The 19458-nt window shown below is 36.4% G+C and overlaps 1 protein-coding gene across 1 annotated transcript in view; it reads left to right on the forward strand.

Annotated features, from left to right (window-relative positions):
- The window catches only part of LOC306865471 (protein FAM222A-like), a 32259-nt gene that overhangs the window by 10260 nt on the left and 2541 nt on the right, over window positions 1-19458 (forward strand). The window contains exon 2 of the mRNA XM_079410077.1: window positions 2335-2470. Coding sequence (XP_079266203.1) covers window positions 2377-2470 — 94 coding nt within the window. The 5' untranslated portion in view covers window positions 2335-2376. The remainder of the gene's footprint in view (window positions 1-2334; window positions 2471-19458) is intronic.

Genomic DNA, 19458 nt, shown 5'->3' on the forward strand with positions numbered 1-19458 from the left:
TATTTCAGCTGTTTTCCCATCTTCTGATTGGTCAGCCCAGTGCGCCATTGATTATAACATTCATAAAATAGTGTTTATTTGAAAGCAGTAGCATACTTTAGGCCTTGTTGCTTTGGCAACATTCACAAATATAACACAGTCTTGTGACTGCTGGGTCATTCATGTCAAATCAAGCAAATTTCAGAAACTTCCCTGTTTTCCCTCAAATTATTGACTTTGGTAATATTTTTAATGGAGAAAGACTAACATAAATAGTGATGAAAGCCAAAATATGGATGTATATTTACTGAGTAATCCACTATTTTGTAGAGAAGGGTCAAAATGGCAATTTTCAGTTTACAGGGGGTTAAAAATGACTTCAGAAAGATGGCAGCATCATGATGTTATTTTCACACAGAGATTGGTAGCTCTGTTTGTAAAATCTGTTAATTAGATTAGATTCAACTTTGTCACTGTGCAGAGTACAAGTACAGAGCCGATGAAATGCAGTTAGCATCTAAACAGAAGTGCAAATAACAAAGTATATAAGTATTTAGCGATCTGTGTTGCATTATGTGCCAATGGTGACCATTCAAAAATGGGGAAAAACACTTTGCCCCCCCCCCCCAAAAAAAAGTTTGCATGCCTGTAACTTAAGAAGTATTTAAGATATCTTAATATTCTTTCATATTTGGAACAAACTTTTCATTTGGTATCACCATTTTTAAGGTCCTGTGTGGTTGATTTCCAGAGATATTGGGATCTAAATATGGCTACAAGAGTAAAATTGTTAAATTGTAGACATTTTCAGTGGTCAAAAACCAAATGTGGGTCACTTTGCATTCAGTTGAGTTTTACTGTATTTCAAGAGGATTGTCTGAAGAACAAATAATGTTGAAACTAGGGTTGCAAAGGGGTGGAACATTTCTGGAAACTTTCCCAAATTCCTGAAATATTCCAAAAACAAAAGAAATCCTGGAAAGTTTCCACCTTTTTGCAACCCTAGTTGAGACTAGAGATGTATCTTGTTTCCCTCTGTCAAAACAATTGCATAGAATATACCCATCGGAGTTGCAAAAATAATCTTTTCCCCCAAAAGTTTGCATGTCTGTAACTCAAAAAGCATTAAAGACACCTCAGTATGGTTTTAAATTCTGATTCTTAATAAACTTTTCTTCTGATCTCTTCATTTTTAAGGTCCCATAAGGTACAGTCCTCAAGATAAGAGGATCCCAATGCGGCTCCATGTGCAATTTCATTCATTGTTCATTTCCAGAGATATTGGAGTCTAAATGTGGCTCCAAGAGTAAAATTGTTCAATCGTAGCCATTTTCAGTGGTCAAACACCAAACGTGGGTCACTTTGTATACAACAAGGGGTGTAACGGTACATGTATTCTTACTGAAAATTTTCAGCGTCAGATCGCTGTATAAATGCCTCAGTTCTAACAGCAGCGCAATTGAGCGTGATCACCTCTTCCTCTTTATTACTAGCGAAATAAACATGAATGAACATCTCCCCCCTCATGTAATCGCTCAATCAGTGTTTCAACCGTGGAAAGACTTCATTAAAACAGCTTGTAGACGAAATGTCACGTAGCATTTCACCTCAGGCAAGTCATCAGTGTCCACAGCTCGTTATTTGCTAGAGAAATTAAGTCTAGTGAAGAGTATTTTTTGTGATATATTTGACTGTACTCCATTAGATTTACTTTACCTGTCAGTGATGTCTAATTTAATTTGTTTAAATAAATATTTTATGAAACAAGTTATGACAACAGTTTATATGTTTGCATACAATTTTTTACTTTGAGTGTTGAATATTGTAGTTAAAAATAAAAAGTAATTTAACTTAAGTTTGGGCTCTGTTAATTGTAGCTGTATAGTAATGTAAAAGGGATTCATATAGTTTGGAGCAAAAGCAGAGGTAGATTTTTTAACCTAAGATATTAAAGTATGAGCAATTTGTTCAGTAAACCATTGTTTAATAAAAAAAAAAAGCAATTTTAGTTTTTTTTTTTCCTCCTGCTGTACCGAAACCATACCGAACTGTGACGTGAAAACTGAGGTACGTACTGAGAAGCTGAAGCTGAGATATCTTTACTGTCACTTTTGATCACTTTTTGTTTTTTTTGTTTGTTTTTTGGGGGGGATTCTGCCCCCAGCCGTTTGTGAACGAGTCGGACTGTCACACAGGTGATTTGTGTGTTTGTTTATTCATTCTGAGAGCAGCAGAGATCGATGAGCCACTGAGTGATTGATTAATGCTGTCATGTGCTCCAAACGCAGAGGTGCTGCTTCTGGTTCAGAAAGGCCTCCACTTGTCACTCCTGAAAGGGTTTGTTTCTTGTTGCAGATCCCTGAAGGCTTCAGCGGCGCGTAGAGCTCAAACTGCACCATGCTGGCGTGTCTGCAGAGACCGAACCTACCGGCCCAACACCAACACATCACGTGTGCCACGAAGATCCTGGACACTCCGCTCAATCACAAGAGTAAGTCTGGCACAGCCGGTTAGATGTAGCTTTTTGAGATGGTTAAGTTTTGGTTAACCACCACCCTAACTATTCAATTAATTAGTTTTATTTTCTTATTTTGCATTTACTTTTTTACTTAGTATTTCTGTGCTTATATATTTATTTAAATTTTTATTTACTTATTTTTTTATTTTATTTATCTATTTATTTAAAAATAAGTCCTGTCTTATTACCTTTTATAATTTTTTACTATTTTTATTTTAATGTTAATTTCTAATTTATTTTTTCTTTTTATATTAAATATTATGTGTGTGTATGTGTATATACAGTATATTGCCAAAAGTATTGGCACCCCCTTCTAATGAACAGGTTTGACTACTTTAGTAATTTCTATGAGTACAAATCTTAATGTTAAAGCATAATGATATTCTACAAGCTCTGTTTTTACACTTACTATTTTTTTATTAATTTATTTTTTTACTTATTTTTATTGTATTTTACGCTTTTTAAATTATTTATTTTTTATTTATACATTAAATATATTACTTATATATAACAAGCCCCATCTTGACACTTATTTACTTATTTTTTAGTTTATTTTGATGTACTTTGTTTTTTTTATTTAAAAATAAGCCAATGATTATTATTATTTTCGTCTGAGACTTTCAGATGTGGCATAGTTTTATGATGAGAAAGGAAAAAGAGCAAATGAGGCAGAAAGATGAAAGGAAAAAGGAAATAAACTTGAAAGAAAACCAAATGCGTAAAAGGGCAGAAAGCGAGTGAGATTAAAGCGCTTTATTGGAGGTGGAAGAAGGAAGAGGCTGGTAAATTGAATTTTCAGGATAACCTTTGATTTTCATGGCTTAACCTCATTGAGCGGCTCATAGATCTCGGTCCAGCAGATGGATTTTCATCCATTAGGAGAGCAGGAGAGGTGGATACATTTTTCATTTGGCTCTTCTTTAACTCTCTGGCCTACTTCCACGCGGCTCTTGCGGCTGTTTGCTGGTGAAGAGCTGCTGGAAACTCATCTGTCAGCGTTCAGACGTTCACCTTGAGAGACACGCTTCCTATCATCTGCACAGATCTGCAGGAGCTCCATACGGCTCTTATCAAACACATCCATCACAGCATTATAATTGAATCCGCGAGAGCATTGATCAGCCGTGACGCAGGTTCTTGTCGCTTCTGTCCAAGGGCACTGGACAGAACTTTTATGATTTTTTAATTTTTACAGAACAACCCCATCCCCAACATTCAAAGCCCTTACAAATGAGGGGGGGGGAGGAGAGGAAACATTTGAACATCAAATCACAAGAGCAAGTTACATCAATGTTACATTAGTATTATACATTAGTTGAGCAATCCTAAGTTACATATCTAAATACCTCTAATACTTAAAGGCAATGCTCCCAACAAACACACCACTGGATCTAAAGGTATTTCTACCTCTAGTATCTTGTCTATTTCTTTTTTTTTTTTACATTTTTCCAAAATTGTTGAATCTTTGGGCAATTGGGGAATGGGACTGATTTATTTAAAAAAAAATTAAGTAACATTTTATCTTTTGTTCTACATATACTCCTAAGACAATTAATATCAGTGGCATTTAATTGAAGTATTGGTATATTCTTAAAGATGATCCAAAACATAATGGGATATTTAATAAGGAACCTTTAATTACTTATAAACGGGCCAGTAATCTCGAGAATAGAGTTGTAAAAACAAGTTCTATAAAACAAATTTCACAAAATACCCTTACAAGTCAGGTTTCACTGGGTAACTTTAAATGTAACAAAAAAAGTCCTATCTTTATCAAGATTTTTATAATGTCCATGTAACAATGTTGATGAAACATCCCGTTCATTAAAAGAAAGGATTACAGAGCACAGAAGTGCAATAAATAGAAAGGATCTAACATGTTCTAAAGAGACATTTTTGTGAATGTAACCATAAAATGTCATCTTTCTAGGAACTGAAAAGGTTAAACCGAATACAAGAGGTGCTAATATTGATTGTATGAGAAAGAAGCGGGAAGCTTTTTGGATCTTTTGTGATGGTGATTTTAAGGGTTTATATGTTTATATACATTTATAAAACAGATAGTCCCGTGCACTTATGTGGAAGCCCACAGTTTCCGAAGTAAGAAGGGAATATTACTGTATTTATTAGTTTTCTGTTTCAGGTTCCGTACGTCCATCAGTTTACACTGTAATGATGCTTGCAGAATCGGTCTGCTTTAAAACTAAAAGACCGAAAACAGACGTTTTCTCATGCTGAGAGATAAGCAGATGTATGTGTGGGAGAAAATAAGTAAAATAAAGGACACAGCGGATGAGAAGAGCTCTATTCTCTGTTTTTATTTAAGCTCCATTAGATGAGGCACGTTTGGAACATTCTCTTGCCGTTTACTGTTGCTGTCAGGAAATATTTTTTTAGTGAAAGGACAGCATTTAACGAACTCAAAGTAACATTTTAATACATTTTTTTTTAATATGGTTTTTAATTTTTATTGTGAATAAATCGCAGCTGAAGGGGTTGCAGGCACTGCGCTTCACGTCGTGCTTAACAACGCCCTTCAGCCGTGATTTATTCACGATACAATACGGCCTTGAGTACCTTATTGTTTACATAAACACAATGTAAAACACTTTGAGTGCCTAGAAAAGTGCTATATAAATGTAATGAATTATTACTTTTATTATTATTTTAGAAAGCAGATACTAAAGGAGTTTATTAAAGAGGAAATCATACCGATAAAATCTGGTTTGACTTTATAGTCTAAATTCAATGCAGTTTCACTTTTTCTACTTCTCCATTCGGCTCTAGAATCAAAAGGCTGAAATGTCAAAATGTTAAAGGAATATTCTTGGGTAATGGGAAATGACATGTAGCTGTATATTACGGTGCATTTATTTTATTTATTTTTGCATTTATTATTTATTCATGCATTTGCTTATGCATTAATGCATTCATTTATCTATGCATTGATGTATTTGAGCATTTATGCATTTATATACATTACATGCATTTATATGCATTACATTTTTTCATTTGTATTTTTGAATGCATTGTTTTTATTTATTTAACCATCTAAGCTTTTATTTGAGCATTAAAGTATCTACGCTTTCATATGAGGATTTATGCATTTATTTTGAGAATTATTTATAAAAGAAAAATTCAGGCATTTAATCATTTATTGTATGCTTTACACATTTTTATTAGATTTAAGTCTCAGTCCTCATTAATGAGCTGAGGGTTTATTAGACTCATCTGTCTTAATTTTCTTCTATTTATTCATTTGTAAATGTGCTTTTGTTTGGTTGAACTGTTTTATGTGGAAAAACACTACTGAACGACTGTTTAAGAGGCGATGATGTTCTTAGATCTGTGGAAATGAAATGAATCCGCACGTGAAGTTAGATTTTTGATATGATGGTTTATGTGGAATCCGTCCTTCCGTCTGTCATGCAGCAGTGTAAGAGTTTGTAAGCCGCTCATCTAGTGCAGTTCAGACCTCATTGTCTGTTGTATGAAATATTAATCTGGAGCGAGAGCAGCACTTGTCTGCTAAACACTGGAATAGAAGGGCCGTATGTAGCCCGCGGCGCTGCTGGAGGGGAACATTCGCTCTCGCGTCGAGCCCGTGACCCTCATCATCACGTGTTCTGTGTGTTCACTGAACTTTCCTCGTTTGATCTCTGGAGGTTTAACAGTTGAATCTGTTTGGTTGGAAATGCATGCATACATACAATGGAGGCCAAAATGAGACCGAGCGGGTTTTACAAGCCTGTCTCAACCTGACTGATTGGAGTCTTTTTGAAGCTGCTGCAAATGATCTAGACGAGCACACAGAGACTGTAACATCTTATATCAGTTTCTGTGAAGATATGTGCATTCCTACCAGGACTCATCTAACAACGACAAACTGTGGTTCACTGCAAAACACAGACAGCTCTGTCAGGCCGAAGAAGATGCTTACAGGAATGGGGATGGAGTCTTGTATAAACAGGCCAAATACACACTGGAGATCAGAGTGGCAAAGAGGAATTATTCCGATAAGCTAAGGATCCAATTATCTTCCAGTGACACGGCTTCAGTGTGGAAAGGTCTGAAAGACATCACCAATTACAAGACACCATCCCCCAGCACTGTGGAGAATCAACAACTGGTAGACGATCTTAATGAGTTCTACTGCAGGTTTGAAAACACCATTCACACCTCCTGCAACCCCCTCTCCCCCACACCTGAACTGCAGATAAGAGAAGATGACATGCGCCAGGTCTTCAAAAAGAACAAGAGAAGGAAGGCACCAGGCCCATACGGTGTGACTCCAGCCTGTCTGAAATCCTGTGCTGACCAGCTGGCCCCCATCTTCAGACAGATCTTCAACAGATCACTGGAGCTGTGTGAAGTCCCCTCATGCTTCAAACACTCCACCATAATCCCCGTCCCAAAGAAACCCAAGATTACAGGACTTGGCGACTACAGACCTGTGGCTCTAACATCTGTGGTCATGAAGTCATTTGAAAAACTGGTTTTGGCTTATCTGAAGGACATCACTGGACCCCCTGCAGTTTGCCTACAGAGCAAACAGGTCTGTGGATGATGCAGTCTACATGGGACTTAGGTTGTACTTGCACTACAAGGTTTCTTGAAGCATCTTGGAGACACAGTTCTTCTGGATTTAGTCTGTCTCAGTTTGTTCTGTTTCTTCATGTCATTCCAGACAGGCTGGATGATGATCAGATCAGATCTCTGTGTGGAGCACAAAAATCTCACTGGATTATTACAATTAATGGCCAAATGAATGTTTGGAAATGTAAACTGATATTTCCTACTGACACACTACAGCAAAAGATAGAAATAATGGACTTAAAACCATTCTTTAGCTGCTGAAAATACTAGTCTTCTAATAATTTTGTCCTCCACTGTATGTCTGCCTCAGCGGTGTCACATTCACTTTCAGGACCGTGATGTGTTTGAGTGGTTCATGTGACTTTGATCAGTGATTCTGCACACTCTTGGCCTGAAGTGCAGGAGTTTGTTGAGCGCAGCTGCTTTATCCTGACGCTCTGCTGCGGCTGTAAATCTGATGCATTTGCATTCAGAGAAGCTTCAGCCGAGAGCGGGGTAATGATGGCTCGCTGCTGCGAGGTCAAGCTTTATTCGGGTTTGATGCAGAAGCTTTAAAGCCCAGGAGAGGCCGGTCTTTTATGTCTGCATTGTCTTGTATTAAAATGAATGTGAATCTCTTTTGTGAGGGCCGGCGTGGACGCTTCAGGCAGATAACAGCATTAGTTTGGGAATTAATGTCAACCCTGTCAATCCTCAAGCAACAACTGGAAACTCATCTCTTTCGGCAATACTTGACTTCATCCTAAACTCAAAAAAAAAAAAAAAAAAATCTTTCCCTCTATCTTTCTCTCCCTCCCTTACTAGCTTGTACTTATTTGAACAATGACTGAGACTTGGTGTTACGAGCACTTCCTCTGTCTGACTGCCTCTTCAAGATTAATCGCTTTTTGTATTCCCCAATTGTAAGTCGCTTTGGATAAAAGCGTCTGCCAAATGACTAAATGTAAATGTAAATTAAGAACCATTCATGTAAAAAATAAAATAAAATGATGGATTTATTTAAGCATCTAAGCTTTTATTTGAGCATGTTTAAACTTTGTTTTAAGCATTTTTTATTTAACCATTTATTAAGTATTTTTAACTCGACAGACTTGCTAGTAATCTATTGTAAATATTGATCTGGATCTCCAGAACTTTCTGATGAACGTGGTTTAATGATCTTTACTGTCGTCACACAACTCAGTCCTCATCAATGAGCTGAGGGTTCGTTAGACTAAAATAAAAAATTCATGCTGAATGAGGAAAAATAAATAGCGTGTTGGTCTTACTGGTATGAATGATTCACAAAGAAATGACTCGATGTTTTATGAAAAGATTAAAGAATCACTCTCATGAGTTTGAATCGCTCTAGTGACTCACTGAATCAGTTGTAGGTTTTCACTGATTTTCTTATCATACTCAAATGTTTGTAGATATTAAAATGTTTGTATACATTATTTTACATTAATAGTCAGAAAGCACTGTATCAGCACTTTTGGTTCAAAATGGTATTTAATGACAATTAATTTTAGAAGCAACTTAATACAGGATTGTATAAAAGATCAAATCAGCTTTGACTTTATAAATCAAATTCAATGCAGTTTCACTTTTTCTGCTTCTCAGTTTGACTCGGAGCATCAAATAAAATATGCAAAAAATTTAAAGTAATATTCTGGGTTAATGTTAAATGACATGTTTTATTTATTTATTCATTTAAGCATTTAAGCATTTTATTTATGCATTTTTAATGCATGTAGCCTATTTATACATTCAATGCATTTACAACTATATATTATAGTTCACTCATTCTGTCATTTACTTGTCCTCATGTTGTTCCAAACTTGTATGACTAGCTTTTGTCTAACACAAATATTATGAAAAATGTTAACTGTTCATACAATATCAGTGAGCTAGATTCTTTATAATATCTTTTGTATTCCACGGAAGAAAGTCAGTCATGCAGGTTTGTGTGGCACGAGGATGAGTAAATAATGACAGAATGATCATTTTTGGGAGAACTGTCCCTTTATGACTCGTGAGACTAAAATCATGGCATTAGTATCAGCAATGCTTCAGCTGGGAAAATGCAATGCAAGTTTCTGATAAATGTAAATGCAAAGTAGTGAGAGTATTGAGAAACGCGTGAGAATAAAGAGAATGGACAGGGATCCAGAGCAGATTCACCAGTGACGTTCCATCCATATAAGCTGTGAATGCTCTGCTCTCAGGCCATTTGAGAGTTCATGGGATAATTAATATAAACTTGACTAAGTTGATCCCTTGTCATTTAAAATGTAACTTAAAGCTTAAAGGGGTCATATGACGTTGCTAAAAAAAACACTACTTTCCACATACTGTACATTCATTGTTGCTCCGCCTTTCTGAAACGCGTCGATTTTTACAAAGCTCATCGTTCTGAGAAATGAGGTGTGCTCTGATTGGCCAGCTATCCAGTGTGTTGTGATTGGCCGAATACCTCAAGCGTGTGACGGAAATGTTACGCCCCTCACCGCATTGTGATGGTGATTCCCGGCGCGATGAGACACAAACAATAAAACCCATTATAAACAAGGCATTTGTTGCATCCAGTGGGGACATAATTACTGATTATAATGACTTGTGCTGTCTTTTTACGCGTTGCATCACGCCGCGTAAACATTACCATATCTGCATTTGTGATCGGAGAAACTACAAACAAGCTCTACACTGCTCAGAACTCGGGTTTGAATAGTTAGTGGCAAATTCTTTAAATATGAAAACATACTTACAGGCTGAGATTCAGAAGCGCCAGACTGTTCTTGCACAGTTGGAGTTGGCCCACTTTATAGAAACAGCCTTTGTGCACAGCTGGTATTGTAGGCTACTCTCCCAGGTTCAGGAAATAGTCCTCCGTAAAATGCGCTGCACACACTCTAATATTTGGGTTGAACTGTTCTGGAACAGGGTTGTAAATGCAACTTAACCACTGATTTCTAGTCGAAAAATAAAGCGAGAATAAAAATCATGCCCCCTTTCTTTGCGTATACATTTGGCCGGTGTTATGCAAATCTTCCCACACTGTGACGTAGACATGTGGGGTGTGTTTGAATGAGCCGTTTTAGGGGGGGCATGGTGGAGTCTTAACTTTTATAAAGAATATCTCTTTGGTTTTGAGACTTTAGTCTTTGTAACTTTAGGGATCTTATCTATGCACAAACACTCTAAAGAGAAAGGAAAACTTGAAATCGCATTATATGACCCCTTTAAAGAGTTAGGAATAGGTATGTAAAATGATTTATTTGCCAAACGGCAGTAATTTTCTGTAAATCTACGTCAGTTACGGAAGCTTCCGGGCGAGCGGATTCTTCGCAGCTTTCTCGTCTTCTCTCTATTGCTATGACTCGTCAGGATTGTAGCGCGTTCTCAGTGGTTTACTGGCCTGCGGCCGATTTCATGCGAGAGATAAGCTGTCTGCGAAGTACTCACCCAAGCGGAAAAATACGCTGTTGCTGTCCGATCTCAATTGCCAAAAAATCACATTGTGTTTCATGCAAAACCAACTCGACTAAATCAAAAGAAAAAACACGCTGTAACTGTACTTTTATGTTTTCACAAGCAAAGCAATTTTTAAAAGTCCACTGAAAACGCATCTTCTTACATTTTTGGTTATAGACAATGCATGTTGAAGAGATAGGCCTACGTTATTGTCAACATGCCTAAGCGCCAAATAAAAAAAAAAAAAGTTTATAAAAACGTGGGCTATGTAAAATTTTAATAATAAAAAACACCAGGAAAAGAAAGAAGCATGAATCCTCTGAACATTTTTAACATTAACATGTTATTGTACCCTTTGTTTTTGCGTACAGTTAAAGTCCTGGTTTTATTGTTGTTTGCCATGTTACAACATTACTTGGCAATATTTTAAAGATTATTATTTTGGGTATTTTGCATGGTCTGTGAGTAGTGTCACCTGGGTGGTTTTAACTCCTATTCCCTGAGAATAAAAAATTAATGTATTAATGTGCGTTAATATTAATAATGCCAGAGTCTGGACTAGAACCATTAGGTTAGTCTCTGCTTTTGTGTAGATTTGGGTGCAGGTTTAATGGGATACTTCAGCTAATGATGATTATAACTTTGTCCTTGTAAACCCGTAAGCTATTTTTCTGAAGAACCCAGAATCGTTTACGTAGATGCTATTCATAGAGACCATGACCCATCATAAGCTGAACTATCCTTATGTTCCTTATATCTGCTCTTTGTCTTTGTGTTTTAGTCCTGAAGTTTCTCTCCAACGAATGTAATTGTTTTGAAGAACATGTTATCCTCCCACACAGATGATCCTCAGGTTCAGCTCTTCAGCGCTCGCCTGAAGTTTCTGGTGTGATTTCACAGATAAAATCATCATAACCTTTCATCAAAACTGCTTTTCCCTCAGTAATCGTTACAGCAGTTACATGTCGAGTAGCTGTTGCTGAAGATTAAAGCCCTATTCGCACAGGATTAGTATTACCTGGTGACCTCCAGTCATTTGTAATAATTGCGGAGGTTGTCTGTGATCTTAATCCTGTGCGATTGGCCACGTCTGTAATTTGTAAAGTAAAAATTCCCCCGCAAATGACCTACCATATTAATATTAGTCCCGTGCGAATCAGCATCTCTGTGATTTGGCCAGCATTTGGTGGGTCGTATATCATTTTTCAAGGTTTTTGTTTCCTGTGCGCCTTTTTATCCATCTTTCGCAAAATTTCAAAATCACACAGGTCCCCAGATAATACTAATCCCATGCGAATAGGGCTTAAGGGTGTATTCACACCAGGAAAGTCCGCTAGTTTACTTGCTTTGGTCCGGACCAAATACAGTGTTGTTTATTTTTTGTTTGGTGCTGTTTGCTTTCACACTGCCCTTTTTGCAAGTGAACCAGAAACTGAAAACAAAACCGCACGTGTGCTTAAGGTCATCTATTCATTGGTTCATCCATTCAGCCGTACTAGATTTCGTTTGGAAGCGTACCGAGACCACCCACTTGTTTTGTCCGCACCCAAGTACAATTGCTGTATTCACACCTGCCCAAAAGGTCCGCACCAAAGGGGGAAACGAATTGGAGTTCGATTCAATCGAGCCAAACAAGACAGGTGTGAATACACCTTAAGGTCACAGTATGTTTGTGCCACTGATAATCATCAGTAATGCACCCTAGAAAGTCATGATGGTTCTGATCAAGCTGTTTATCATTAGAATGTTCTACTGAAAACATAATAACTGTAACTATGATATCTATAAATACAACAATAACAATAAGTGTAATGATAACTGTAGCTACAGTCATAACTATAAATACAACCATAACATACCGATAATTGTAAATAATAAATAAAAATATAACGACTATGAATACAACTATTTACAGATAACTATGAGAATAACCATAACTATACCATTAATTATAAACGCAGCCATAACTATAAATACAACTATAGCTATTAAATATAACATGACTATGAATATAACTATATACTGATAACTATAAATATAACCATAACTATACCAATAATAAAAATGCTATGAATACAACTAGAAATATAACATTTATACAACAACAAAAAGATGACTAAGAATACAACCATATCTCTAACAATAACTGTAACTACAACCATAACTGATAACTAAAAATAGAATCGTAACTATACCGATAACTACAACCATAACTGATAACTAAAAATAGAATCGTAACTATACCGATAACTACAACCATAACTGATAACTAAAAATAGAATCGTAACTATACCGATAACTACAACCATAACTGATAACTAAAAATAGAATCGTAACTATACCGATACTACAACCATAACTGATAACTAAAAATAGAATCGTAACTATACCGATAACTACAACCATAACTGATAACTAAAAATAGAATCGTAACTATACCGATAACTACAACCATAACTGATAACTAAAAATAGAATCATAACTATACCAATAACTACAACCATAACTGATAACTAAAAATAGAATCATAACTATACCGATAACTACAACCATAACGGAGTATAAAATAACTATAAGTTTGAATACAACCATAACTATACCGATAACTATAAATACAAGTATAACTATTAATACAAATAACTCTGCCGATAACTATAAATACAACCATAAATATAATTCTAAAATAAGTATAAGGATTACTATGAATATAACCATAACTATACCAATAACTATAAATTCAACCATAACTATAATTAAATCCATAACAGTAACTGTACAGATAATAAATTAGTGACTCTAGCAAAAATAACTATAATTGTATCAACAGAAATAAATAACTTTTTATTTATTCCAAGTGTGAAATGCAGTTTTTAAAATAGAATCATAACTATACCGATAACTATAAATGCAAGCATAACTATTCATATAAAATAACTGTTCCGATAACTATAATTACAACCATAAATATAATTATAAAATAAGTACAATTACTATGAATACAACTATAACTATACTGATAACTATAAATTTAACCATAGCTATAAATAAAACCTTAACGATAACCCTTCAGATAATAAATCAGTAACTATAACAAAAACAACTGTATTTGTATCAACAGCAATAAATTTGTTCTAATTTTGTTCTAAATTTGACTTTTTATTTATTCTAAGCATTCAATGCTGTTTTTAATGTTCACAAAACTATGCCTCCCATCATCTCTCCCATCAGACCTGCAGGGTCACTCAGGCTGAAGCGGAGCTGTTGAAGAGCTGCTGATGTTCATCACTCAAACCCACGCGGCCCACGAACGAGCTCCAGGATGAGTTTGAGTGTTTGACATCCGTTGTGTAGATAAAGCACTCGTCAGTGCGTTTGGAGGCTGCTGCTCTGGCGTGGGTGCTTTATGTGAACTGCTGTTTTGGATGGAGAGCGGTGGTGTTCGTGTGTTTAGCTTGATCACTAGGGATGTAACGATATCAAAATCTCACAATACGATAATATCGCGATATGAAGTCCTTGATATGATATTTATTTAAATGATATTGATATGATATTTTTTTAAAAAGACAAAAGAATTGGAAAAAAAATAATTTTTAAAAAGACAAAAGAATTGGAAAAAAAATTATTTTGTACAATTTAAAGTTAAATGATTCTATCTAATGCACTTTGAGAGGTAAATAATAAATTAAGAGCTCCAACCCATGTTCTTAACTAAGAAAACTTCAGAAAAAAAGTCAGAAAAAAGCCAGTGAATTGATTGTACCTGAACTTTTAAAGGGAACTGAACCCTCTTTTTATTTGTGATATATTGTCTGTCTAAATTACATTCACACTGCTGTTTTAGGAAGATAAACAAATTAGAGTATAATAACAACAATGACAGTAATAGCCATATATTGTAAAACTATTGCACTGTAAAATAAATGAAAATGAATATTTCATAGGTATATTATTTTTGCTTTACACTACAGTTGGGAAATCACTAATTATTTCCTAAATTCTACACTTGAAAGAGATATTTTGAATCTGGACTGCATTTAAACCGCTAGCTGTCAGCAATTCATGCTGCACTTTTAAGCTTTTATTTAGACGTAAACGGCAGTAGAGCTTTTATTTTGAAAGAAAACTCCAGCTTCAGTGAAAACATGCTTACAAAAATACATCTCACTACAAATCTAGTGAAACGCTGTAATCATCTGCCGTGAAAATAAGGCATAACTGGTGGCCGTTGCGTTCGCAAATGTGCGCTAAACTCACAGCATGTGAAATAAACAAGTTCACTTCATTCACTGTGAATGGAGCCGTTCTGAGGCGCCGGAAACACCGGATCACGAGCTGATATGTTTTTGACCTTTTGTGTTTGAATAAGAAGTTTAAATGTATTTTAAAAACCTTTTTTTTTTTTTTGCCTGGAAACCCTAATTGTTTCATATCATCACGTCTTGCTATTGCAATATCACGATATTGATAATATCATTACATCTCTATTGATCACGTGCATTTTCTGGGTAAGGTTTGTGCAGTGAATGTCACCGAGTCCCAGCCCCACAGGCTTTGGTCCTCCGTTAATCACCGATTAACAGAAGCCGCTAGAAAAGTCTGAGATCTGGTCTCTGATCCGGCACGACTGCGGTAACTGTGACCATGGGGAGCAGATTAAACCGCTTACGGTGACTGAAAGCATTTGTGTGTTTGTGAGGAGATGGAGAGCGTCCAGAGGTCACGCTGAAAGATCTCCACCATCTGCTCGTCTCGTTCCTCTGTTATTCCCCGTTTTAGCGCCTCTGGTGAAGTAATGAACAAGTCCGTCTGTCAAAACACCCCCCACGCTTCCCTTCATCTGCAGCAGTTTGTTCTTGTTTCTGGCCTACTTTAAGAGTTCAGTCCGTATCAGATGCAGTTAATTAGCTGCGTGTTAATTGGGATTTCAGAGCCCCTTGTCCTTGTGTAATAATGCGCGTGAGTTTGATCAAAGGCTTGACTTTCACTGAGCGCGTGTTGAACTGGTAAACGGCGTCACATTCTCAACCTGAGGAACATCAGATGGACGCTTACATTGAGCTAATTGTGCTTCTTGATTGCTGTGTATATATAGCTGAAAGGCTAGTGAGCACTAGGTGGATAATTACTGAAGGTCAAGATGCTAATTACCTCTGCTCATAACCAGCTAAAGCTTAGACATTGTATTTTACTTTCACTTCAGTGGAGGAACGTTCTGGTTAAGTGATTAGCTTCTCCATTTTCTCCTTGTTCACATCTATATTTCAGATTTCCTGGCTGTACGTTTTCATTTATTAAATCAAATGTTCTCTAAATTATGGTTTACTATTGCTATTCATCTAAAACTGAAGCCTATTGGCTATTTACAAACAAAAGTGCAAACCATTTAATGTGCCACCCAACACTGTCAGAAAAAATGTGACAATTTATTTACCCATAAAAGGTGCATATTAGTACCATACACCTTAAAAATAAAGGTTATTTATTGGCATCAATTGTAAGAACCTTTAACATCCATGGAATCTTTTAATTGCACAAAAGTTTCTTTAGATGATCAATATGCTTCGCACTAAGAAAAATGGTTCTTTCTAAGAACTGTTGACTAAAATGTTTGTGGAACCCTTCTGGCTCTTCTGTGTATGAGCCAAAAACTCCTGATGTTTCAATGCAAGTTATTGTTGTTCAAGATCAAATTTAAGCATATTTAGGGTTCTTAAGTTGCTTTATGGTTCTTTGCCTTTGTTGGTTCTTCAGATCAGTATATTTAAATAATAGTGAATAAAAATTTATTGTAGAACCTAAAATTTCCTATGGTATTAAACATTCTTTTGATTGTTCTTGTTAATCAAGAACAGTTTTTTTATTTTATTTTTTTTCTTACATTTTTCTTTTTTCTTACTAGATTTTTTGTCTTGTTTCCAGCCAAAGAAAAATAATCTTGTTTTCTTACCCCATTGGCAGATTATTTTGCTTGTTTCAAGCAAAAAATATTTTTTTTTTCTGAAAACAAGACAATTATTTTTATTTGTCTAGAAAATCCTTCTTGATTTAAGAAATTTTAGATATTTTGGCTGGAGACGACAAATTCTAAGAAAAGCATTTTTTGCAGTGTGGTGAGCTGTTCACAGATGATTTCTGAAGAACTAAAGAATAAAAAGGCATCAAAAGGTTCTTCTACTCTGTTAAAAATGGTTCCATTAGGGTGTTGTTTACACAGTGATGCTATAGGTTCCCCAAAGAACCTTTCAGTGAACAGGTCTTAAAAGAACCATTATTTTCTAGATGTGAAGAACATTTTCATAATCTAAAGAACCTTTTTTCCACTATAAAGAACATTTTGTGCATTGGAAATGTTCCATGGATGCTAACAATTTTTCATGGAACCATCAATGACAATAAATGACCTTAATGTTCAAGAGTTTTGGGTAGTAATATGCACCTTTTAGGGGTAAATAACGTGCAAAGATGTCCCTTTGAAGATACTGCCCTAGGGATTAAGCTCTTGTACACCTAAAAGAACTATTTTTGCATGTTTTCTGAGAGTGAAATTCCTGTTTTGATGCTACGTCAACACAAGAAGTCATTTCATGGGTCTGTAATACATAATGATTGGTCAGACCAACTAGTTTTATAGTATTTTCATAGATTTGCCACTCTCGAAATGCTGAAACCCAAGCACTTTGAACACTTTTGCCTTAAATTTCAAACATGTTCCTTTCTACCATCTCGTTTTGATGGATTTGTTTTTCTTGAAGTCAGATACCCCCAGTCCATGTGAGTGTTTCTGGAGCTTCATTGTGTTTGGTGACCCTGGTGGGCTCAGCGGGCCTCTCCACCTCTCCTCTTCCCTTAATTTTAAACACTCAATTTATTTTCTTTATGAGATGGATCTTGTAGATTGAATCATTTTCACAGTTGGAGGCTCATTGTGGGCTTGGAATGAAATGAAGTCCCAAATTAATCCCGAATGGGAACAACGCTAGCTTGGCATCGCGTGACGGAGGAGACGCTCAAAATGACTGCTGGGACTCGAAGCTGATTGGATTGTGTTTGTGTTTTTCTGGTAGAGATCCTTCAATTGCCCGCCATGGAGTCATTTTGATTGACTGTGGCGTAATCGGCCTTAATTTCAGCCCTTTTCTTTTCATGTCAGAAATTTCATAAAGGTGTCATTCCGGCCATCTTTTCCACCAGTAGATTTATTGCTCAGAAATGGAGCACCTTTTTCCAGCTTCCTTGTGTTGTGGGAAGCTAAACAGCCATGAAATTGCCTGAATAATGGTGTTTAAATCTAATCTCAGTTAGTCGCCGTCGCTTTCTCGTACACTTCTGGCTGTAGGTCCCGTTTTCATTTGAAAGCTACTGCATTTGTGGAAGTTGTGGCCTAATGGTTAGAGGGTCAGACTAGTAATCCAAAGGTTGTGGGTTCGAGTCTCGGGCCGGCAGGGATTGTCGGTGGGGGGAGTGAATGTCCAGCGCTCTCTCCACCCTCAATACCACGACTTAGGTGCCCTTGAGCAAGACACCGAACCCCCAACTGCTCCCCGGGCGCCGCAGCATAAATGGCTGCCCACTGCTCCGGGTCTGTGTTCACGGTGTGTGTGTGTGTGTGTGTGTTCACGGTGTGTGTGTTCACTTTGGATGGGATAAATGCAGAGCGCAAATTCCGAGTATGGGTCACCATACTTAGCCGTATGTCACTTTCACTTTCATTTGAAGACACATTAAAATTGGCTGCCAATGAAATTGGCTTGCATTTATTGTGGCGATAAGATGGCGTCTATGGGAATCCTGTGCTCATTATAGTCCAGGGATCCATTCAAGATGCATTTGAGCAGCACACATATGCACAAACACACATAAAGCAATGTTTCCAATTTGCTGCTTGTATAGCATCGTTTCTAATGTTAATTTTGCATGTAGCTCCATCCGTATCCGAACCCCTTTTGAGCAGATTGCACATCCAAACGCCATGAAATGAATTCCACTCAAGCCACTGAAACAAAATTAGCTCCTTTCCCATCCCCCTACTCATCTTTCTTTTCCCCCTTGATTTCCCTAGGTAATCCAATTTTGTCCTGAAGAAAGACCAAATTAATTTCATAATGCACTGATCAAACATTGCCCGAGGTGTCTCCCTCCACAAAATTAGTTTTTAGAGAGATGCAGATGTCTGAGGGTGAACAGCCAGCCGAGGAAATAAGGAAACGGAGAGCAATGCAGATGGTCCAATATCTTCATTTTTATTGGACGATTTTTCTTGTGCGACATCTGATCATTTTTGGCTCATCCAGTGTTCATCACTCTTCCATATTTATTGCCAAACACCTCCGGTGCAAGGCGCTCCATCGGACAGCATGATCTCAAATTGGAAACAACATTGTTTTCTGCGGAGAGTTTGTAGGATACTAGTCGTGATCCGCTGAAGGTGTTTGCTTGGTGAAATGCCAGCATACATGGCTTTATGGCCCTGATTCTCAGTGCACACAACCACCGTAGACTAGTCCCCCCAATTATTAGATATGTCTAATGTAATATAGTTTCACAACACTAAAGTCAGACCATTCAGTTTTTGCTTCAGATTTCAGAATTCTACAATATAACTAAGATTAAAAACTGCTCATGCTGCATGAGTGCTGCATCTTTGTTTGGATCGTGATTTTAAAATAGTTGTTGCCTCTAATTTTAAATGTAAAGAGTACAGACAAAGTCTTAGTTTGTTTATATGAACAGATTTATTTTATTGGTGTTATTTGATTTGGGGTTTGTTTTTAAATTTCAATTTAGTTGTTATTGACTTATTTCAATTTCACAAAGAAATGTTCAGCATTTTGTCCAAGCAATGATAAAAGGAGACCTTTTCATTTATAATTTCTTAAATCTCATTTTGTAAAAAAAAAAAAAAAAAAATG

Source organism: Barbus barbus (assembly GCF_936440315.1).
Source record: "Barbus barbus genome assembly, chromosome: 47".
Classification (NCBI taxonomy): Eukaryota; Metazoa; Chordata; class Actinopteri; order Cypriniformes; family Cyprinidae; genus Barbus; species Barbus barbus.